The sequence below is a fragment of the Pan paniscus genome, chromosome 1, assembly GCF_029289425.2.
Source record: "Pan paniscus chromosome 1, NHGRI_mPanPan1-v2.0_pri, whole genome shotgun sequence".
Classification (NCBI taxonomy): Eukaryota; Metazoa; Chordata; class Mammalia; order Primates; family Hominidae; genus Pan; species Pan paniscus.
The window spans coordinates 206,959,308-206,981,162 of record NC_073249.2 but is presented as its reverse complement, the minus strand read 5'-3'; the positions used below and the strand labels follow the sequence as shown (position 1 = coordinate 206,981,162).

The 21,855-nt window shown below is 54.5% G+C and overlaps 1 protein-coding gene across 1 annotated transcript; it reads left to right on the top strand.

The window, feature by feature from the left end:
• The first annotated feature begins 1,524 nt into the window (after positions 1-1,524).
• PLA2G2F (phospholipase A2 group IIF) lies at positions 1,525-16,496 on the top strand. The gene is made up of 5 exons (XM_003814409.5): positions 1,525-1,745; positions 2,366-2,418; positions 5,648-5,792; positions 6,772-6,881; positions 10,380-16,496. Exons 1-5 carry the CDS (start codon positions 1,630-1,632, stop codon positions 10,589-10,591), a joined length of 636 nt encoding a protein of 211 aa, XP_003814457.4. The 5' UTR covers positions 1,525-1,629; the 3' UTR covers positions 10,592-16,496.
• The last annotated feature ends 5,359 nt before the right edge of the window (positions 16,497-21,855 follow it).

Below are 21,855 nucleotides of genomic sequence, written 5' to 3'. Positions count from 1 at the left end.
CAGTGGGGTTTTTCCGGGATAACTTCCTGGAAAGGAGATGGACCTGGATCCACAGAGAGGCAGCTGGGCAGAGGAAGGGTGGGGGCTGGGTGAGGGGGATGACATGTGGACTGTGGTTTGGTATAGCCAGAAGAGGAGGCTGGCAAAGCCAGGGGCAGGAAGGGAAGCCCCAGGGGTCTCTTCTGCCCCTTGTTGGCAGGTTTGAGGACATTGAGAGAGATGGATCAACTTGAAGGTGAGGGGATTATTTGCAGTGTCAACTTCCAAGAGTCATCTTCTCCTGCCTCCCTTACCATCCCCTCCTGGCATCTCAATTCTCCCCAAGGCTGGAGATCAGCCCCTACTTTGCTGTTGTTTGTAGACATGCGGTCTCACTATGTTTCCCAGGCCGGTCTCAAACTCCTGGCCTCATGCAATCCTTCCGTCTTGGCCTCCCACAGTGCTGGGATTGCAGGTGTGAGTGATCACGCTGTGCCCAGGCCTCTACTTTGTAACAATCAGATCTTTAACTGGGCACTTACACCTGCCCCAACCCACCACATGACACCCGACTTGTATGAGCATCACCCTCATTCGGTGAGGCCTTGTTATGTGCACTTACAGCTGAGAACTCAGAGACCAGGGAAGGGAGCTCTCCTACCAAGGCCTCACGGCTGGGAAGTAGGGGTCCTGGCATGGGATCTTCTATCAGTGCGACTGCTCAAACCCCCAAGCTCAGCCCAGGTGACCCAGCCCTGAGAGGGGCTCCCAGAGCTCACACTGCCTTGGATTCTCTCCAGCCCCATCTTTCTCATACATACCACCCCCCTTCAAAAAAGGCAAATGGTGCTGACAACCAGGCCCCCCAGGCTCTCCGTCAGATAATTGTGCCCCCTTCAAGGGCAAATTTGGCAATGTCACAACGCTGCTAAGTTGGTTTAGGTAGAATCCTCAATTTTGTCCTCCATATCTGATTGGGTTTCTTGTCCTCCGTGGCCCCCAGGTGATGTCTGAGCAACCCACCTGCCTTCAGCAGGAATCCTGGTGGATCGTTTAGCCAGAGTCTCCCAACCCCCTACGACCCCTGATGTTTCTTCTGGTTAACTTTCCAACCTCAGACCCCACCCTGCTCCTTGGCTATGAATTCCCGCTTTTTCTTATTGTATCTGCTGTTGAGTCCAGTCTCTCTTCCCCACTGCGGAACCCACTGCCATGGCCCTACACCTGTCCCCGTGGCCCCTTTGAACAAAGCCTGCCTTACTGTGTTTCAACAAGTGTCACTGAGTGATGTTTTATCTTTAACATCTTTCAGATGGGGAAAGAGAGGCCTTTGGGCTAATTTCCTTTCAGATGCATGGGGAAAGACTGATTCTTCTATCAGGTATGTAAACCCCCAAGTCAGGCAGACCAGAGCACCCAGGGGTGGGGACTGTACCAGCTGGCTGTGGGCAGGGCTGTGGGGGAAGGAGGAGGAGGTGGAGCCTCCTTTTTCTAGGGCATGTGTCACCTGCCTCCTGCCCAGGGGCATTGCTCCGGCACTCCCCTGCCAGTGTGCGAGGCAGCGTGAAGCTGGGGCCTGCTCCCCGCAGCCTCTGGAGCGCATCTCAGACCTTCCGAGACCTATGTTGCTGGCCCCCCAGAACCCGCAACATGGCAGAAGGGGCGCAGGCCAACCCCAAAGGGTTCAAAAAGAAGGTGCTGGATAGATGCTTCTCTGGGTGGAGGGGCCAACGCTTCGGGGCCTCCTGTCCTTCAAGAACCTCCAGGTAGGTGCCTGCTGCCCTGAGATGGAATCCTCCAGGGAGGGGCAGGGACAGGGGTGAGGGACTGGCTCCTAGAATCGCTTTCTCCTAAGAGTCCACATGGTGGGCAGAACCCCAAAGGGATCATTTAGTCAACCTTCACGTGGCACTCATGTGGCCCAGGGAGAGTGAGGCCACAACCCTCATGTGGCCCAGGGAGGCTGAGGCCACACATTTTGGAAGCAGTGCTGGGACTGGAATCCAGGGACCTAGGACTCCTGGCTTTGGATTCAAGACCCAGCTGCTAGGCTGGGTCATATGACTTCCTTCCCGGACTCCCTACTGTGTGCATGGGAGGTCTGGCCTGAGACAGCAGGCTTCCTGTCCTGAAGGCTGATGCGTGGAGGGGGTTCCTGCCAGAGTGGGGGGCAAGGAGGTGTTCGTGCCTCCTGGCTCTGCCATCTGGGGTGCGCTCCTCCAGGAGGGGCTGGGCAGGTACTGATGACAGCGCTAGGAGCAGCAACTAGGACATCAAGGGACAGCATTGATGACACCTGTCCTGAGGCTCAGGAAGGGAGCAGCAGGTCCAACACTGCCAAGGGTGGAGGGGATGGACTCAAGCTCCGGGTTTCGTCCTCCCTCAGGTCTAGCCTGGGTATGAAGAAGTTCTTCGCCGTGGCCATCCTTGCTGGCAGTGGTGAGTAAAGACTCCAGAGGGCTCCTCCTTCTCTCCCACTCCCAGCTTGTCTCCCGTGACCTTGGGCGCCTGAGTTATGGTTCCACTGACCAGCCTAGCTTCCTTCCTGTCTCTGGGCCTCTGCTTCCTGTCTCAGCCCAGCAGGCTGCACCCAATTCTGGGGCTGTTTACCCCTCCAGCCACCTGTAAACATGCATTTATGAGCCCTGGGCGGCAGGGTGCAGGGCTGAGCAAGCATCGTAAAATGCTGGTGTTGGCTGGGCATTTGTGTACCTGTGTGTACTAGTGTGTGTCCATCAGACAGGAGTTAATGATTTTGTGTGCAGACAGGCACAGGCATCTATGTGTGTATAGGTGTGTCTGAGCACGTGATGTCTATGTGTGCAACATGCATCCATAAAGTATGTCACAGTGTAGGCACCTGAGTGTGAGCCCATTTGTGTCTCTTTGTGTGAGTGTGTGTTAATTGGGGTGTGTGTCTTCAGAGCATGCTTATGGATGAAGGATGCATAGATCTGCAGGAGGGTGTGTGTGTGTAGGATGGGTGTCTGTGTACTGCAGAGTGGTGGGAGGTCAGGGGCTTCTTTCTGGGGGTGGTACCCAGGGCATCATGGCTCTGGGCAGCCGCTCCATAGGATTGTTGCATGAGGCTCTTGACACAGACCTGACCCTGCCACTCGTCCCGGCATCATTTATGTGGCAGGTGTCCCAGCTCCATGGACCATTGGCTGGGCCTCTCACTGGCCTTTCATGCAGCCTGTTAAACCTCGCCAGAACACAGCCTGGCTTGAGGAAAAGAAATAAATGACAAAAACCAAAATAAGGTTCCACGTGGCCAGACGTGAGAGAGGGCTGGTTGCATTCAGGCAAAGTGACCTGTTATTGAGAAGACGACTGCTTGAGTTCAGTCCGAGCCACTGGTTAGGGGCAGAGCCTTCAACCCAACTGAATGCGGACTTGGATTCCTTCGCTTGGACGGTCAGTGTGGATGTGGCCTTGGGCCAGGCCCCTGATTCTCCCCTGGATGCGTTGTGTATGTGAGTGCATCTGTAATGCACGAGGGCGAGTGTGCAAGTGTGTGTATCAGGTATGTGTGGGTGTGTATCATGTATGTATGGGTGAGTGTAGGTGTATGAGTGTATCAGGTATGTATGTGTGAGTGTTGAGTGTATCAGGTATGTGTGGGTGAGTGTGAGTTTGAGGTGTCTGGGAATGAGTGTGTATGCAAGTGCATGTGGTGTGTAAAGGAGAGTGTGAGGTGGGCAGGTGTGTGAGTGTGTGTGAGATGGATGTGTGTGTGTCAGTGTGTGTGTGTTCACCCTGTGCATGGCCGCGTAGACTTCTTGCTCTTCTTCTCTTGCCACATGGGAGTTGACTGTCGGGTGTCCTGGGAATGGAGGTGCCCCCTCCCCCAGGGTAATACTTACAAGGCCAGGGGCAGATGGGGAGGCGGCCAGGGCCTCGCAGTGGTTGGGTCCCTCCTCAAGGCGTTGTGTGGGCCAGGGACTCTACACACCTTCATGATCACACTTCAACCTCCAAGGTGCCCTGCAGGGAGGCGTCATGATCCCCACCGTCTGCTTTGGGCATTGTGATCCGAGAGGTTGCTGGTGTGTGCCAGGCCTCCAGCAGGGCACTGGCCTGCCTGATCTCTCATGGTTGAGATTGTTACTCCCATTTTACAGATGGGAGAACAGAGCCCCAGGGAGTCCCAGCTGGGCTTGGTTATTGGCCTAGTTCTGTCTGACTCCAGATTCAATGCTCTTCCCACTAAGGCACATTGAGGTGGTGAGTTCCCTGTCATTAGAGATGTCGGACACCATGTCCCTGGAAGCAGGCAAGAGTGGCCTTTGGGATTCCCCTGAGCCACCAGTTTCTGAAACCGTTGGCTTTCCCCTCTCCCAGTACATTTCCTCATTCAGGCTGGGGAGCAGGGTGGACATGGAGAGAGTGGCAGGAAGGGTGCTGAGCAAGGCCCCTCAGGCTGGCTTCAGCTAGAATGGCTGGGGTGGGGGAAGCAGGCGGAGCTGCACTGCGCTGCGCTGTGGTTAGCTTCCCAGCTCCGCAGTACACAAACCTGGGGCAGTCTGGGCTCTGCCCCCTCCAGCCTGTGGGACCTGGGCAAGCCTGCACCTTTCTGAGCCTTAGTTTCCTCACCCATAAAATGGTGATAGATTGGCTCTCCTGCTGGTGTGTGTAGGGCAGCTTCCCCCAGGTAAGGACTGTAGGTGCCAGGCTGGGCGTGTGGACGCAGTGCTGCATCCAGGAGGATGTGCAGAGGCAGCGCAGGCAATTCAGAGAGCCGCCGCACAGGCACAGACCGCAAGACGGAGAGAAGCAGTGGCCAGGGGGAGAATGTGTCCTGGGGTGGGCCGGCCTGGCAGGTGCCACAAAGCTGATTTCGCTGGTGCAGGAAGTGTCCTTGCACTATTTCTCCCTCTGTATGTGTGTGGGGAGACTGTTTTCCTTCTTCCCACCCCCAGCCAGTATCAGCCTGTAATACGAAGCCTTTTCTGTTTCTTCATTAACGATCAGGGCACCGAATTGTTGCTGGATTGATCCTGAGATGCACCAGGCCCGGGATCAGGGTGGGGACTCTGAGGCCCCCAGGAGGGCAGAGGCAGGAGGCAGAGACCAGGAAGGGACCCAGAATCAACCCCCTGAGCTTCCTAAGAGCATGTGGCCTTTGCGAAGCCCCCTCCAGCATACCAGGCACTTGGGCATCCCCCTTGAGAAGTGTGTACAGCCAAGTGGCAGAGGGTGTGGGTGCAAAACCCTCACTGCCTGGGTCCAAATTCTGTCTCCACTGCTTTCTGACAACGGGATGTAGAGCAAGTTACTAAATGCACTGGGCCTCAGTCTTCTCATCTTCACAGTGGCACAACAAGAGCATGCATGGGGTTGCAGTGAGCACTCAATGGATTCATGCACATGGAAGGGGCTTGGGACAGTACCTGGCATGGAGCAAGTCCCTAGCAAGGATGACCTGCGTTGTTTTCTCAGGGCCGCAGGGATGTGGGTGCACACCATACATGGTACCTTGCAGATTTCTTTCCTCTGGCTTAGCTGCCCACCCTTCTTGCCCCAGCTTCCTCTCCTGCTTTCTCCTTCCTTCTCCCACCTACCCTAGGTATTGGGAGGATGGTCAGTCCAGACTCTCAGGATGAGAGAGGTTGGGAGCGGCCAGCCCCGGGGCAGGGGCTCAGAGCACCCCCTGGTTCTCTTGCAGTTCTGTCCACAGCTCACAGCAGCCTGCTCAACCTGAAGGCCATGGTGGAGGCCGTCACAGGGAGGAGTGCCATCCTGTCCTTCGTGGGCTACGGTTGCTACTGTGGGCTGGGGGGCCGTGGCCAGCCCAAGGATGAGGTGGACTGGTAGGTACCAGAGGCCTGGGCTCCTGTCAGGGGCCAAATGAGGGCAGCTGAAGGTCAGACTGACCTTGCCCTCCATCCCTGAGTGGGGGAGACCTTCTTTCCCCAAAGGATCCGGCTTCTTTGATGAGTTGGTGACCAGAGCCTGGTCTTTGACTATGTTCTTTCCAAACTGTTTTGAGCGCTTTCTGTTGTCCATCTCCAAGGCCACGGGCTTGGAAGTGTTTCAGCCCCTCCTCTCTCTAGGAAGGGACCTTTGACTGGCTCCAAAACACACATGGGAGAGCAGTCACACAGCTGACACCCCACAAAGGCAAGGGCTGTGACCCCTGCCCGCCTCACACTGGAGGCTCTGGAAGACAGGACCATGCCTCCTCCATCAGACTGTGAGCTCCCAGCAGCCATGGCTTGTCTTCTGCTCCTACAGCAGGCAGCACCAAGTTTGTATCACAGAAAGCTAAATAAATACACATTGACTAGCTGACTTCACGCCCCCAGAGGTGATGGGGACAGCCATACTGCCTGTGCTTCTTGTTCGCCATCCTACCAGTCCCTGTTGACCCTCCAGACCTTTGTCCCTCCCTGGCAATGAGGCACAGCCAGGGGTGGCCTCTGCCTACAGTCGACGCTCCTCCAACCTTGACGTAAACCTAGGCAGGTCCCTGACTCCTCCCACTGCTGCAGCCAGGGCTCTGGGGGAAAGCTGGGAGCCCTGTGGATAGAACAAAGACACAGGGGAGAATGTGTCCTGGGGGGGGCAGGCCTGGCAGGTGCCACGAAGCTGAAGCTGTGAGGATCAGAACCTGGGGTGCTGGCCCCAGCTCTGCTTGGCTGTGTGACCTCAGACAAGTAACTGTCCCTCTCTGGGCTTCAGTTCGAATGTTTGACCTGCGAGAGACTGGAAGAGATGATCAGAGGTCTCTGCTGGTGGGAGATGGGCCAGCCCGGCCATGCCTGTCCACTCACCTCTGCCGCTCCCTAGGTGCTGCCATGCCCACGACTGCTGCTACCAGGAACTCTTTGACCAAGGCTGTCACCCCTATGTGGACCACTATGATCACACCATCGAGAACAACACTGAGATAGTCTGCAGTGAGTCCCTCTCCTGTCACCTGGGCCCCCAGAGAAGGGAGTGGCTGGCTCTACCAGCCTGTGCTGGGTTGGTGGACAGGCTTGCCAGATTACATACAGGCTGCCGGCCAGGTGCGGTGGCTCATGCCTGTAATCCCAGCACTTTGGGAGGCCGAGGTGGGCGGATCACTTGAGGTCAGGAGTTCGAGACCATCCTGGCCAATGTGGTGAAAACCCGTCGCTAGTAAAAATACAAAAATTAGCTGGGCTTGGTGGCATGTGCTGGTAATCCCAGCTGCTGGAGAGGCTGAGATACGAGAACCACTTTGAACTTGGGAGGCAGAAGTTGCAGTGAGCCAAGATCACACGCCACTGCATTCCAGCCTGGGCGACAGAGTGAGACTCTGTCTCAAAGAAGAAAAGAAAAAGAAAAAAAGAAATACAGGCTGCCTAGTGAAATTCATTTCTTAGCTATACAATGAAAAATGTTTTAATATTAAATATGTCCTAAATATTGCATGGGACATATTGATACTCAAAACTAATGCTAGTATAAAATTAATTAATATTTATAGATAAGGAAATGTTTAGGACATACTTCTACTAATACATGTATTTTTTTTTTTTTTTTGAGACGCAGTCTCTCTCTGTCGCCAGGCTGGAGTGTAGTGGCGTGATCTTGGCTCACTACAACCTCTGCCTCCCAGGTTCAAGTGATTCTCCTGCCTCAGCCTCCCAAGTAGCTGGGACTACAGGTGCATGCCACCATGCCCAGCTACTTTTTAAATTTTTAGGAGATACAGGGTTTCACCATGTTGGCTAGGATGGTCTTGATCTCTTGACCTCTTGATCCACCCACCTCGGCCTCCCAAAGTGCTGGGATTACAGGTGTGAGCCACTGCATCCAGCTAAACATGTACTGTTTACCTGAAATTTTAATTAATTAATTAATTAAGACAGGGTCTTGCTCTGTTGCCCAGGCTGGAGTACAGTGGTGCCATCGTAGCTCACTGCAGCCTTGACCTGGGCTAAAGTGATCCTCCTGCCTCAGCCTCCCAATTAGCTGGGATTACAGGCCAGTGCCAACACGCCCAGTTGATTCTTGTATTTTTTGTGGAGATGGGGGTCTCACTATGTTGCCCAGGCTGGTCTTGAACTCCTGTCCTCCAGCAATCCTCCCACTTCTGCTTCCCAAAGTGCTGGGATTATAGGTATGAGCCACCAGCCCAGCCTGAAATTGAAATTTAACCAGGAATCCTGTGTTTTGATTTTGGTTTTGCTTTTTTGCTAAATCTGAATCTGACCAGCCTAGCTGTGGCTTGAGAACATCTCCCTGAGGTGCTCTGATGCTCCAGTCCTGGAATTGGCATCCCAATTCTCCTGTCCCCCAAATTCTGGGTGATTCTGATTCTGTGGGTGTTGGTGGGGCCCAGGAACTTGGCTTTCAGCCGGCTCCCCAGATGGTTCTGAGACTGCAGCTCTGCAGGGAGGCTCTGAGAGAGACATGCTGGCCTGGGAGTCGGGGGACCTGGGTTTGAACTCTGGTTCTGTCACCATCTCCCTGCTCCATGTAGCCCTGGGCAGGTCCTTCCCCATCTGGCCTGTTTCCTCACTCATGGGTCCACTGAGGGGTTTGGATCAGAGCGGACTCTTTCTCTTCTGGTTCTGTCACTCGGACCCCACCTGCAGAGGTGGCTCCATCCTAGGACGCCCAGTGTTTCCAGGGATCCAAGGTATTAGCACCTGGCCTGGCGGGTTCCTTCATTTACCATGAACTTGCTGTGGCTATTTCCCAACTGAGACATGTAGGTAAGCGCAAGTGGCATCCAAGTAGCAGCGCCCAGGTGTCCCTGCCCTGCCCCACTCTGTGCCCCTCTCTGGGACAGGACTTCCCCTGGCCCAGCCTGTGGGCAACCACTGGGCCCTCTTTGCCCCCATGTCTTCACCTGGTGGTACCAGTTGTTGCTTATTAATAGCTCACAAGCAACGCTGGCTTTGCAAAGACACTCAAATCTCCTGTCATTGGGAAGGAGTCTAGTGGAGACTGGGGTGCACTTGGGACCCCTTGGGAGCCCAGATCTCTGTGGTCCTCATGTTCTGCTGTTCAAACATGAGGTGGATGGGCTGGCCTGAGATAGCAGACGCCCCCCTATTAAAGCAGCTGGAGGAGATTCTCCCCCCGCCACCACCCACCAGGGGTAACAGACGAACTTAAAGCAGTGACTTTCATGCTGGGTTCTGGGAATCCCTGGGGCCATCAGAGCCAGAGGCCTTGACAGGTGACGGTCACAGTCCCTGAGAGGTTCAGCTGGTACTTTAGTGTATTTTATCATTAAGCAGCTTCTTCTGGTGCTGTCTGATGCATCAGCTTTCTTTAAAGAGTTTCGTTTAAGAGACAGGATTTTGCTGGTAGAAAGTATGAAAAGTTTGCAGACCGATCAAGCTAGTTGGAGGTTCTCAAAGGGTAGCCCCTGAACCAGCAACAGCAGCAGCTGCAGCAACCAGGAACTTGTTAGAAATGCCAATCATCAAGCCCTACCCAGACCTACTGAATCTGATACTTAGGGGCGAGGTCCAGCAGTCTTTGTTGGAACAAGCCCTCCAGCTGATTCTATTGTGCACCTAAGGATGATTTCTGAAATCTACTAACTATAACAACAGCATAGGGACAAACAACAGTAGCATTAGCCCTGGATTAGGCATGTGAGAGGCTCTTAGGCACTAAGCTTTTGAACAATTGTTTTTCCCACTCATTTCTTACCAATAACTCCCTCTTCTTCTTTTTTTTTATTTTAAGATGAAGTTTCGCTCTTGTTGCCCAGGCTGGAGTGCAGTGGCATAATCTCGGCTCACTGCCACCTCCTCCTCCAGGGTTCAAGCAATTCTCCTGCCTCAGTCTCCCAAGTAGCTGGGATTACAGGCGTCCACCACCATGCCTGGCTAATTTTTTGTATTTTTAGTAGAGATGGGGTTTCATCATGTTGGCCAGGCTGGTCTCAAACTCCTGACCTCAGGTGATCCACCTGTCTTGGCCTCCCAAAGTGCTGGGATTACAGGCGTAAGCCACTGCGCCCGGCAATAACTCCCTCTTCACTGGGCGTTCTTTGATTCTGTGATTGAAGGGAAGAGGTCTGGGATGGCAGGAAGTAACAAGCCTGGGTGGCGTGGGGGGTGCTTTAGTTCTGTGGGTGACTTAGGTAAACCCATCCCCCTTTCTGGGGCTCAGTTTCCCCAGCTATGCAATAACAGTGTTGGGCTTCAGTGGTTCCCCAATTTTACTATACACCAGAGTCCCCTAGAGAGCTTGTTACAACACAGACTGCCGGGCCCCAGCCCAGAGCTGCTGACCTTGTAAGCGTGGGGTCGGGCCCGTGGGTGGTGCTGGTCCTGCTGCCCAGGTAACACATTCTAAGGACCACTGGGATCTCCAAGTCTGTGTGCTCCCCTTCCCCAGCAGTAGTCCTGGGAGAGCTGCTGCCCCTTTCATCCACAGCCTTTGCCACCCCCATCCCCCTATAGGTGACCTCAACAAGACAGAGTGTGACAAGCAGACATGCATGTGTGACAAGAATGTGGTTCTGTGCCTCATGAACCAGACGTACCGAGAGGAGTACCGTGGCTTCCTCAATGTCTACTGCCAGGGCCCCACGCCCAACTGCAGCATCTATGAACCGCCCCCTGAGGAGGCCACCCGCAGTCACCAATCCCCAGCGCCCCCCGCCCCTCCCTAGAGCCTCTGAGGTCCGAGAGAGAAGAGCGGGAGGAGGGTCTGGCTTGGGGACCAGACGAGGTGCAGGGAGGGTAGGAGCCAGGCCGGGAGCCTGAGGGTTGCTGGTTGCCTCCTCCCTGGAGCTCTCCAGTGAGGGCTCAGCCCTCAGAAGACTCAGGAAGGCCTGGGTCCTGACTCCCCCAGCCCAGCCCCAGGCATGGGTGCCTCCTGCTGCTGGTTCTGGACTGGGTGGGAGGCACGGAGCTTATAGGGGTCTCTCCTGAGGGTGGCCGGGGAGACCTGAGAGAGAGGAGGAGGGGCCTCTGAGTGGGGCCTCTGTTGCTGGCGCCAGTTTAACTCCCCGGAGCCTTAGAAAGTCTGAGCCTTAGAAAGTCTGGGCCTGAGCATCCAGGCCCAGAGCTGGATGCATCCTCGGCCCAAGATCACAGGAAGGCAGATTGCTGGTCACAAAGCATGGGTTCCGGGAGCCCCTCAGTTGATCCCACAGGATGGCCTGGGGTGGTGGCTACTTTGGGCTTGAGGCTCTCTAAAGCCCCATTCACAGAGCAGGTGCCCCACCCCAGCCCTCACTGAGGTGGCCATGAGTCCAGGTTCAGACCCTAGGGGATGTGCAGTGCTGAGTGTCCCAGCCCCGAAGTCCAGCCTCAGAGCAGGCTCCTGGGCACTGACAGAGCCACACACCCAGGTACACCCCCCAGGCTAATATGGGGACACACAAAAATATGGCCTTCAACACCTACAAGTCTTCTCTGTGCCCCCCATCGACCCAGGCACGTCACCCCAACCCTGCTCTGCCACACCACGTGGGTCTGAGGAGCACTCCTACCCCCCGGCTCCGGGTCCCTGACAGACACTGCCCTCCTGGCCTGCACCTGGAACGGCAGCCAGGACACTGGAGGGGCACCCACACTCTCTCTCCCTGGGCTGTGGATGGGTGTCACAAGTCCCATCCCTCCTGGCCTGCACCTGGAACGGCAGCCAGAACACCGGAGGGGGACCCACACCCTCTCTCCCTGGGCTGTGGGCAGGCGTCACAAGTCCCATTGGTGGGGAAGAGGCTGAGGGCTGAGACCCACCTCAGTGAAGAGGGAAACGTAAGCAGGGAGAGCATCAAGGCGGGAGGCAGCCTGGAAACTTCTAGAAGAGGGTCAAGGTAGGAGGCTACATGGAAGCTTCTAGAAGGCAGTAAGGAACAGGGTGGTAAAGGAGAGGGGAGAAGATGGGAGCATGGAGAGACGAGGTGAGTGACAGCCGCCAGCAGGGAAGGGCCTCCAGGCAACACAGAGGAGCTGGGGGCCAGGGCCTTACGGGGCTGGGTTCCTGTGTGGGGCGTGGAGCTGGGGCTGAAGTGGAGGGGACGGCCCTGTGGCCCCCAGCACTGTTGTTTCTCCAGGTGCACCTTACCTTCCTCCTTACCTGCCCGAGCCTCAACTCAGGGTCAGCAGCCTCCACGGAGCCAGCCCCACCTGCCCGAAAACCACTGAAGCCACCCTCCGCCTGGACTCAACAGCCGCCAGCAAGCTCGCCTGGCAGTGCCCCTGGAGCACCATTGTCGCTGGGGAGGGAGAGCCGGGAAGGGTGGAGAAGGAGGCAGAAGGGACATGTATGAAAAAAAGGACAGGAAACCTGACCAGAGGCAGTTTCCAGAGCCCCAGCCTTGGAGACAAGGACACTGCCACCCAGCGCCACAGTCAGTCTGGGAGGGGCCCACGCCCCCCACCCCCCACGCCACACCGCCGCCTCCTGCTGGCCATGGTTCTCCGGCTGGGGGGAACGCAGGTTCCCAGCTGCGCCCCTCCCCCCCGCACACACACCCTCCCCTGTCCCTCGGAAAGTCTAGGCCAGGGTCTGGGGATGGGATTCTGCTGCCAGGGGTCCTGCCTGCCCCCACTCACCCCAGACACTTCGGATGCTGCAGCTCCTGGATAATCTCCACAGGACTCGGCTTCCTCTCCTCAAATGAATAAAGGCCTCCTACCTCAACTCCCCAAGGCTGGCCCCTCCTTGGCCAGGTGTCAGGGGAGGGCACAGTGACTCCCCCTGCTTCTCCAGCTCTGGGGAACGTGGGTTCCCATGCCCAGTAGCTGGCATGGCCCGTCTCCCTCCTGCCCCCAGCCTGGGAGTGAGAAGTGGTGCCCAAACCATGGACCCTAGGCCCCGTGGTCCGGCAGTGAGACTATGACCATGGTATGATGATAACAACAGGGCTAAGAGCTTTTCAGGCACAGATCTCTGCCGTACTCTCTCCACCCATTTCTGTTGAATAACCGAGTCCCAGAGAGTTCAAGTCACACAGGTCACAGGTGGTGGGGCTGGGCTCTGAGTCCTCTGTGTCGGACTTTTTTTTTTTTTTTTTTTGAGAGAGTCTCGCCATGTTGTCCAGGCTGGAGTGCAGTGGTGTGATCTTGGCTCACTGCAACCTCCGCCTCCTGGATTCAAGCAATTCTCCTGCCTCAGCCTCCCGAGTAGCTGGGACTACAGGCGCCCGCCACCACGCCCAGCTAATTTTTGTATTTTTATTAGAGATAGGGTTCCACCATGTTGGCCAGGCTGGTCTCGAACTCCTGACCTCAAGTGATCTGCCCACCTCAGCCTCCCAAAGTGCTGGAATTACAGGTGTGAGCCACTCCTGGCTGCGTCTGACTTTTAATCCCTGCTCCTTGCAGCTCCTGAATTATGATGTGGGCACCTGGGGCAGTGGGAGGAGAGACCGAGGTCCTGATGCCGGCCCATCCAGTTCTCCTTCCAGCTCTGCCGCTGACATCTGTTGAGCCTTGGTGGGCCCATCTGTGAAATGGGACTACATTTCTGCAGTGAAGGGTCCCAGGCTTGTTGTGACAGCCACTGAGACAGTGGGGGGGAAAGGGCTTTGTGAGCTGAGTGGGGTGGGGAGGGGAAAGCAGGAGATTATTACAGTCGAGATCGTTAGTATGGAGGCTGGATATTTCTTCAGAGTGAAAGTGAGTGACCGTGGGGCCATGAGGGTCCCGCAGGGCAGCTGGGTCCTGGCCCCTTCCTGACTCAGGCTCCTTCCTGTATGGGCATCCGTTGCCTCCCCTGCAGGGACCAGAGCGGCTGTTTCTTTTTCTTTTCTTTTCTTTTCTTTTTTTTTTGAGACGGAGTCTCGCTCTGTCACCCAGGCTGGAGTGCAGTGGCGCCATCTCGGCTCACTGCAAGCTCCGCCTCCCGGGTACACGCCATTCTCCTGCCTCAGCCTCCCGAGTAGCTGGGACTATAGGCGCCCGCCACCACGCCCGGCTAATTTTTTGTATTTTTAGTAGAGACGGGGTTTCACCATGTTAGCCAGGATGGTCTCGATCTCTTGACCTCGTGATCCGCCCGCCTCGGCCTCCCAAAGTGCTGGGATTACAGGCGTGAGCCACCGCGCCTGGCCCAGAGCGGCTGTTTCTCATGTTCCCTAAAGCCGTGGGCTTCCCTGGGGACATCAGCCTGTACCCCTGTGTTATATGGGGAAGCTTTCACAGGCGACCCTGCAAGAAGAGGGATTCCTCAGCTCAATATTTTAAAAGTTTGAAAATCCCTGGACAAGCTCACCCCACGGGTTCGTTCACTCAGCGGCCCAGCATGAGAGTCCCCTGTGTGCCAGCTGTGGTGCTGGGCTTCAGCCTCTGCCCGCCCCCGAGAAGCCTGCAGCCCAGGCGGGAGGCAGACGCTGAGCTCTTAACCTTGACACGCGGTGCCAAGTGGTGTGGCCGGGAGCATAGGGGTGAGGACCCAGGTCTGTGTGGCAGTCCCAAAGGTGCCAAAAGGGGATGGATGCAGCTGGGGTGGTGCAGCTGGGGGAGGAGCAGGGGGTCACATTTTGTGAGGAGGGGCCCCTTCTACCGCCTGGGGATCTCCTCCCCTGGGGACCCATGAAGACTCCATCGGGGGACTGAGGTCTTCCACGCTAAAGCGTGAGGACGGCGCTGTTAGTGCTCCTCCCTGTCCTGGGGGCTGCCATCTCTGCCCAGACCTAGGTCCGCCTACCCCCTCGGGACACCCATGCCCCTCCCGGCTCCTTTCCCGGTTCCTCGGACCTGTGGGGCGTCGCTGACAGCTTTTCCAGAACGCGGGCGACACCTAGTGGACATCACGGGTCACAACCGGTGCTCCACTGCAGCCCTCCCCGCCCCTCTGCCCTGGACCCAGAGTGGAATTCTGTTGAGGGCCTGCCACAGGCCCACAGTGTCCAGGAGAGCACAGGAAGTCGTCAGTATGGCCTCCACCATCCTCTCATTGTTGTCATCACCGCCTCTCGAGAAGCGCTGCCCTTAAAGCAAACAGCACAGGCTGGGTGGCACCCTGGCCCTGTCCCTAGCGGGCAGTGTAGATGTGGCAAGTCGCTTAACCCCTCTCAGCCTCAGTTTCCCCCTTCTGTAAAATGTGGTTGATAATGAAGCACACCTCATAGGGTTTGAGGATGACATGAGCTCAGGGATGAGAATGCCCCTAGCATAGGGTCTGGCGTGGAGAAGGGAAATTTTCTAGAGTGGGTGACTCGTGCCCTGGGCAGAAGACCTTCAGGTCGGGGTGGCAGACAGCGGCAGGTAGAAGAAGGTGTTGCTGATGGAAGTGGACTGCCTGTGATATTCTTCCCCAAACAGAAAACTGGCAGAAGCAAAGCTGTTATTTAGCAAGACAATCTGGCTCCCTGCCTGTGAGTGTGAGGGGGAACAGGAGCGGGTGGGAGGAGGAGGAGGGAGAGGATGCAGAAGGGAAGGGTCTGTGGACCCTTGCTGTCCCTAAGCCATAGCCAGGCACCCGGGGCCTTGACTGACCCTGCCCCCAGCTGGGCCTGAGAGCCGCCACTTCCTCGGCCCGGCCTTGACTATGAATGCAGAGAGGCAGCCCTTCCTCCAGAGGCTGCCGCAGTAACGCTAGCTGTTGGCTTCCCCAGTTGTGGCTTCCTGACAAGCAGCTGATGCCACCCACTGTGACAACAAGGAAAGTTCTGGAGAAAAACACCAAGGCTCCTAGCAACAGGAGACAGGGGTGCACAGTTTTTTTTTTTTTTTTTTTTTTTTTTAAAGACATATTGGGCCAGGCGCGGTGGCTCACCCCTGTAATCCCAGCACTTTGGGAGGCCGAGGCGGGCGGATCATGAGGTCAGGAGATCGAGACCATCCTGGCTAATACGGTGAATCCCTGTCTCTACTAAACAAAATACAAAAAAAAATTAGCCGGACATGGTGAGGGGGCGCCTGTAGTCCCAGCTACTCGGGAGGCTGAGGCAGGAGAATGGCATGAACCTGGGAGGCGGAGCTTGCAGTGAGCCGAGATCGCGCCACTGCACTCGGGCCTGGGTGACAAAGCGAGCCTCCGTCCCAGAAAAAAAAAAAAAAAAAAAGACATATTGCCCTGCCAAAGTCAACCCCTCTAAAACACCAATGCTCTGCCAAGGAAGGGGGTCTGTGATCTCAGGATGTCAGGGCCCAAGTAAGAAAAGCAGAGTGCATCGATCACTGTGCCCAGAGCTCTGTGTGTCCTCTCATTTAACCCTCTCAGCAGCCCTAGGAGGTGGGTGAGGAGAGAGGCCATTTCTCTTACTGTCTCCTGTCTCTGAAGAGAAGGAGGAAGTAAAAGTTGAAAAACAACAGGAATGAAGTCAGTGGCAAGACCAGCCAGTGCCACTGATGACCAGGCCTGAGGTTAAAAGTTTAACCACCGCCCCCCCAAGCCCGCCACTCTAACCACATGTGCTCTCAATCTACCACGACCCTTTCACGTGGAACCCCTTAGAGTTGTAAGCCCTTAAAACGGCCAGGAACTCTGTCTTCGGGGAGCTCTGTTCTTGAGACGCGAGTCTGCCGAAACTCCCAGGCGAATAAAGCCAAATCCTTCCTTAACCTGGTGTCTGAGGGGTTTCGTCCACGGCTCGTCCTGCTACATTTTTTAGTTCCCTGACCGGGAAGCAGGGTGACTGATGGACGGTCGAGGCAGCCCCTTAGGCAGTTTAGGCCTGCCCTGCGAAGTATCCCTGTGGGCGGCTCTGGCCAGCTTGAGTGACGCGGATCCTGAGAGCGCCCCCGGGTAGGTATTTGCCCCAGTGGGATGCCTCATCAGAGTGGTGCATGGCAGGCCCCCGTGGAGGATCGACGCAGTGGCTGAACACTGGGAAGGAACTGGCACTTGGAGTCTGGACAACTGGAATACGGTAGGACCGGTCCTGGGAATTTCCCCACTCCATTTGAGTGGAAGCGTGGACTGATCACCCACCGTGTGCCCTTATCGGCACTTGGGTCTCGGCATTGATTTTGATTTGGTTTGACTTGTTTGCAATCGGCACTTTGGTCTCAGTATTGATTTTGATTTGGCTTGACTTGTTTGCAAAAAGGAAAGTGAAAGTGAGTGCTTGAGTTTGAGACAGTCGAGACTACAGTGACCCCTTTACCCTTTCCTTCTTGTAGTGTGAGTGTTGTTTTGTCTCGGGAGGAAGGTGGGTGGAACGCAAAGTAAGCCCACTCTTCTAGGAACTATGTTGAAAAATTTCAAGGAAGGATTTGGTGGAGACTATGGAGTGAACTATGACACCAGGAAAGCTTAGAACTTTGTGTGAGATAGACTGAGCAGCATTAGAAGTGGGTGGCCAACAGAAGGAAGCCTAGACAGGTCCCTTGTTTCAAAGGTGTGGCACAAGGTAACTGGTAAAGGATACCTAGACCAGTTTCCATATATAGACACTTGGTTACAGCTGGTTTTAGACCCCCCCACAGTGGTTAAGAGGATAGGCAGTAGTAATACTAGTGGCAAAGGGCCAAACAGCCAAGGAAGAATCCTGCTCCACCCACCGAGGGAATCAACTCCTAAAGTCCTGTCCGACCCAACATCAGAGGATTCATGGCAAGAAACAGCACCAGTGACCTCCCCCTTTTACCAAGAAGGAAGGCCTTCCATTCCTGAGCCCACTGCACCCGAGCTTCCACAAGGCCTATATACCCCTAGGCCATCCAGAGTAGAAAAGAAAGGATGCGAGGCCTCGGGAGAAACCCCTCCCTTGGCAGCCTGTTTGAGGCCTAGAACTGGGATACAAATGCCCCTGAGACAGCAATGGTATACTGGGGTAGATGAGGACGGGCATATGGTGGAGAGGCGTGCCTTTGTGTACCAGCTCTTCACCCCTACCGATCTCCTCAATAGGAAAAACAATACCCCATCCTATACGGGAAAGCCTCAAGCTATAATTGATTTGCTCCAAACTATAATCCAGACCCACAACCCCACCTGGGCTGATTGCCACCAGGTGCTCATGTACCTCTTTAACACAGATGAAAGGAGGAGAGTGCTCCAAGCAGCAACTAAGTGGCTGGAAGAACATGTTCCTGCTGATTACCAAAACCCCCAAGAGTATGTGAGGATCCAATTACCAGGAACAGACCCCCAGTGGGACCCAGATGAAAGACAGTATGCAAAGGCTAAACCGGTACAGGGAAGCCCTTCTGGAAGGGTTAAAGAAGGGAGCTCAGAAGGCCACAAATGTTAACAAAGTCTCTGAGGTCATTTAAGGGAAAGATGAGAGCCCAGCACAATTCTACGAGAGACTATGTGAGGCCTATCCTATGGATACTCCCTTTGATGCCGATAGCTCTGAAAATCAGTGCATGATTACCATGGCTTTAGTCAAAATACAGAAGACATTAGAAGAAAATTGCAGAAACAGGCTGGGTTTGTAGGCATGAATACGTCACAGTTATTGGAGATAGCCAACCAGATGTTTGTAAATAGAGATGCAGTAAGCCGCAGAGAGCACCACAGAAAGTGAATGCCAAGCCCAGCGAAACACTGACCTGCTAGCGGCAGCTATTAGAGGGGTTTCCCCCAAAGGGGCGAGAGAAGGGGGGCCCCAGGAAAAATACCCAATCTGGCCATCCACACTTGCAGCGTAACCAGTGTGCTTTACTGTAAGAAAATAGGACATTGGAAGGAAGGGGCCCCCAGTTGAAAGGGAAACGAGGTGACTCTGAGCAAAGGGTCTCAGACAAGGACGAAGGAGCCTTGTTCAATCTGCCAGAAGGGTTACGGGACAGAGGGGGACCAGGCTCATGTGCCCCCAAAGAGCCCATGGTCAGGATGACAGCTGGGGGCAAGAACATTGAGTTTCTAGTCGATACTGGTGCTGAACATTCTGTAGTGACCAGCCCGGTTGCCCCCTTATCCAAAAAGACTATTGATATAATTGGAGCCACAGGGGTTTTGGCAAAGCAAGCTTTCTGTTTGCCCCAGACCTGTACCATAGGGGGGCATGAAGTGACTCACCAGTTCCTGTACATGCCTGACTGCCCCTTGCCTTTGCTAGGAAGGGACCTGCTTTGCAAACTGAGAGCCACCATCTATTTTACAAAGCACAGCTCTTTACAGCTAAAGTTACCTGGAACGGGAATCATCATGGCCCTTATGGTTCCTTGGGAGGAGGAACAGAGACTCTTCTTAACTGAGCCAGGCCAAGGGATAGGACCCTCTCGCTAAGTGGTGGCCAAGGGCAGAAGACAACCCTCCAGGACTGGCAATCAACCAGGTCCCCGTACTCATAGAAGTTAAGCCTGGGGCACAGCTGGTCAGGCAAAAACAGTACCCGGTCCCCAGGGAAGCTCTTGAAGGTATCCGGTCCATCTCAAGTGCCTGAGAGCCTTTGGAATTATAGTCCCTTGTCAGTCTCCATGGAACACTCCCCTCCTGCCTGTTCCCAAGCCAGGGACCAAGGACTGCAGGCCGATACAGGACTTGCACTTGGTCAATCAAGCTACGGTGACTTTACATCCAACAGTACCTAACCCGTACACATTGTTGTGGTTGCTGCCAGCTGAGGACAGCTGGTTCACCTGCCTGGACCTGAAGGACACTTTCTTTAGCATCAGACTAGCCCCTGAGAGCCAGAAACTGTTTGCCTTTCAGTGGGAGGATCCAGGGTCAGGTGTCACCACTCAGTACACTTGGACTTGGCTTCCCCAAGGGTTCAAGAACTCCCCCACCATCTTTGGGGAGGCCCTGGCTCGAGACCTGCAAAAGTTTCCCACCAGAGACCTAGGCTGCATGTTGCTCCAGTATGTCAATAGGCATAGCTAGGCAAGGTCCAACTGTCCCGCCCAGCATACAAGCTTATGGAGCTTGTATGCTGGGCTTATGTCAATGACCTCCTGCTGGGACACCCCATGGCAGTCGGGTGTGCCAAGGGAATGGATACCCTGCTCTGGCACCTGGAGGACTGTGAGTATAAGGTGTCCAAGAAGAAAGCTCAGATATGTCGACAGGAGGTACATTACTTGGGATTTACTATGCAACGGGGGAGTGAAGCCTGGGGTCAGAAAGAATGCAGGTCATTTGCAACCTACCGGAGCCTAAGACCAAAAGGCAGGTGAGAGAATTCTTAGGAGCTGTGGGGTTCTGCAGGTTATGGATCCCAAACTTTGCAGTACTGGCCAAACCTCTGTACGCAGTCATAAAGGGAGGTAACAAAGAGCCTTTTGAATGGAAGTCACAAAAGCAATGAGCTTTTCATGAGTTAGAAGAGAAACTCATGTCAGCCCCAGCCCTGGGGCTACCTGACCTGATGAAGCCATTTACACTGTATGTGGCAGAGTGAAAAGATGGAAGTTGGGAGTTTTAATCCAGACGGTGGGGCCCTGGCCAAGACCAGTAGCCTACCTCTCCAAACAGCTAGATGGAGTTTCTAAATGTTGGCCCCCATGTTTGAGGGCCTTGGCAGCAACTGCTCTGCTAGCACAAGAAGCAGATAAATATACTCTTGGGCAAAACCTGAACATAAGGGCCCCCCATGCTGTGGTGACTTTAATGAATACCAAAGGACATCATTGGCTAACAAATGGTAGACTAACTAGGTACCAAAGCTTGCTCTGTGAAAATCCCTGCATAACCATTGAAGTTTGCAACACCTTGAACTCTGCCACCTTACTCCCGGTGTCAGAGAGCCCAGTTGAACATAACTATGTACAGGTGTTGGACACAGTTTATTCTTGCAGGCCTGACCTCCGAGACCATCCTTGGACATCAGTAGACTGGGAGCTGTACATGGACAGGAGCAGCTTCGTCAACCCGCAAGGAGAGAGGTGTGCAGGATCTGCAGTGGTAACCCTGGATGCTGTCACTGAAGCCAAATCGTTGCCCCAGGGTACTTCAGCCCAAAAGGTCAAACTCATTGCTTTAATTTGGGCCTTAGCACTAAGTGAAGGTAAGACTGTAAATATTTATACTGACTCTCGGTATGCCTTCTTAACCCTCCAAGTGCATGGGGCGTTATATAAAGAAAAAGGCCCGTTGAAATCTGGGGGAAAAGACATAAAGTACCAGCAAGAGATCCTGCAATTAGTAGAGGCAGTATGGAAGCCCCAAAAGGTGGCAGTCATGCATTGCAGAGGACACCAGCGAGCTTCCACCTCGATTGCCTTGGGGAATTCCCAAGCTGACTCAGAGGCTCGAAAAGCAGCATCCACCCCCTTCTGGGCATCAATCACAGCCCCCCTGTTCCCTCAGGCACCTGACCTTGTACCTACTTATTCTAAAGAAAAGAAGGACTTTCTCTAGGCAGAGGGAGGACAGGTGATAGAAGAGGGATGGATCTGGTTATCGGACAGAAGAATAGCCATACCACAACTGCTAGGAGCCGCAGTCATATTGGCTATGCATGAGACCACCCACATAGGCCAAGAGCCATTTGAAAAGTTGTTGGGCCAGTTCTTCTACATCTCACATCTGCAAGCCCTTGCCAAAACAGTGGTGCAGCAGTGTGTCACCTGCCAGCAGCACAATGCTAGGCAAGGTCCAACTGTCCCGCCCAGTATACAAGCTTATGGAGCAGCCCCCTTTGAAGATTTCCAAGTAGACTTCACCAAGATGTCCAAATGTGGAGGTAACAGGTATTTGCTAGTTCTGGTGTGTACATACTCTGGGTGGGTGGAGGCCTATCCAACACGAACTGGGAAAGCTTGTGAAGTAACCTGTGTGCTTCTCCGAGATCTCAACCCTACGTTTGGACTGCCCTTACGAATCAGCTCAGACAATGGGCTGGTGTTTGTAGCTAGTTGGTACAGAAGACAGCAAAGGTATTGGGGATCACATGGAAACTACATACTGCTTACCAACCACAGAGTTCTGGGAAGGTGGAGTGGATGAATCAGACTATCAAAAATAGTTTAGGGAAAGTGTGTCAAGAAACAGGATTAAAGTGGGTATAAGCTCTCCCTATGGTATTGTTTAAGATTAGATGTACCCCTTCTAAAAGAACAGGATATTCCCCTTATTAAATATTAT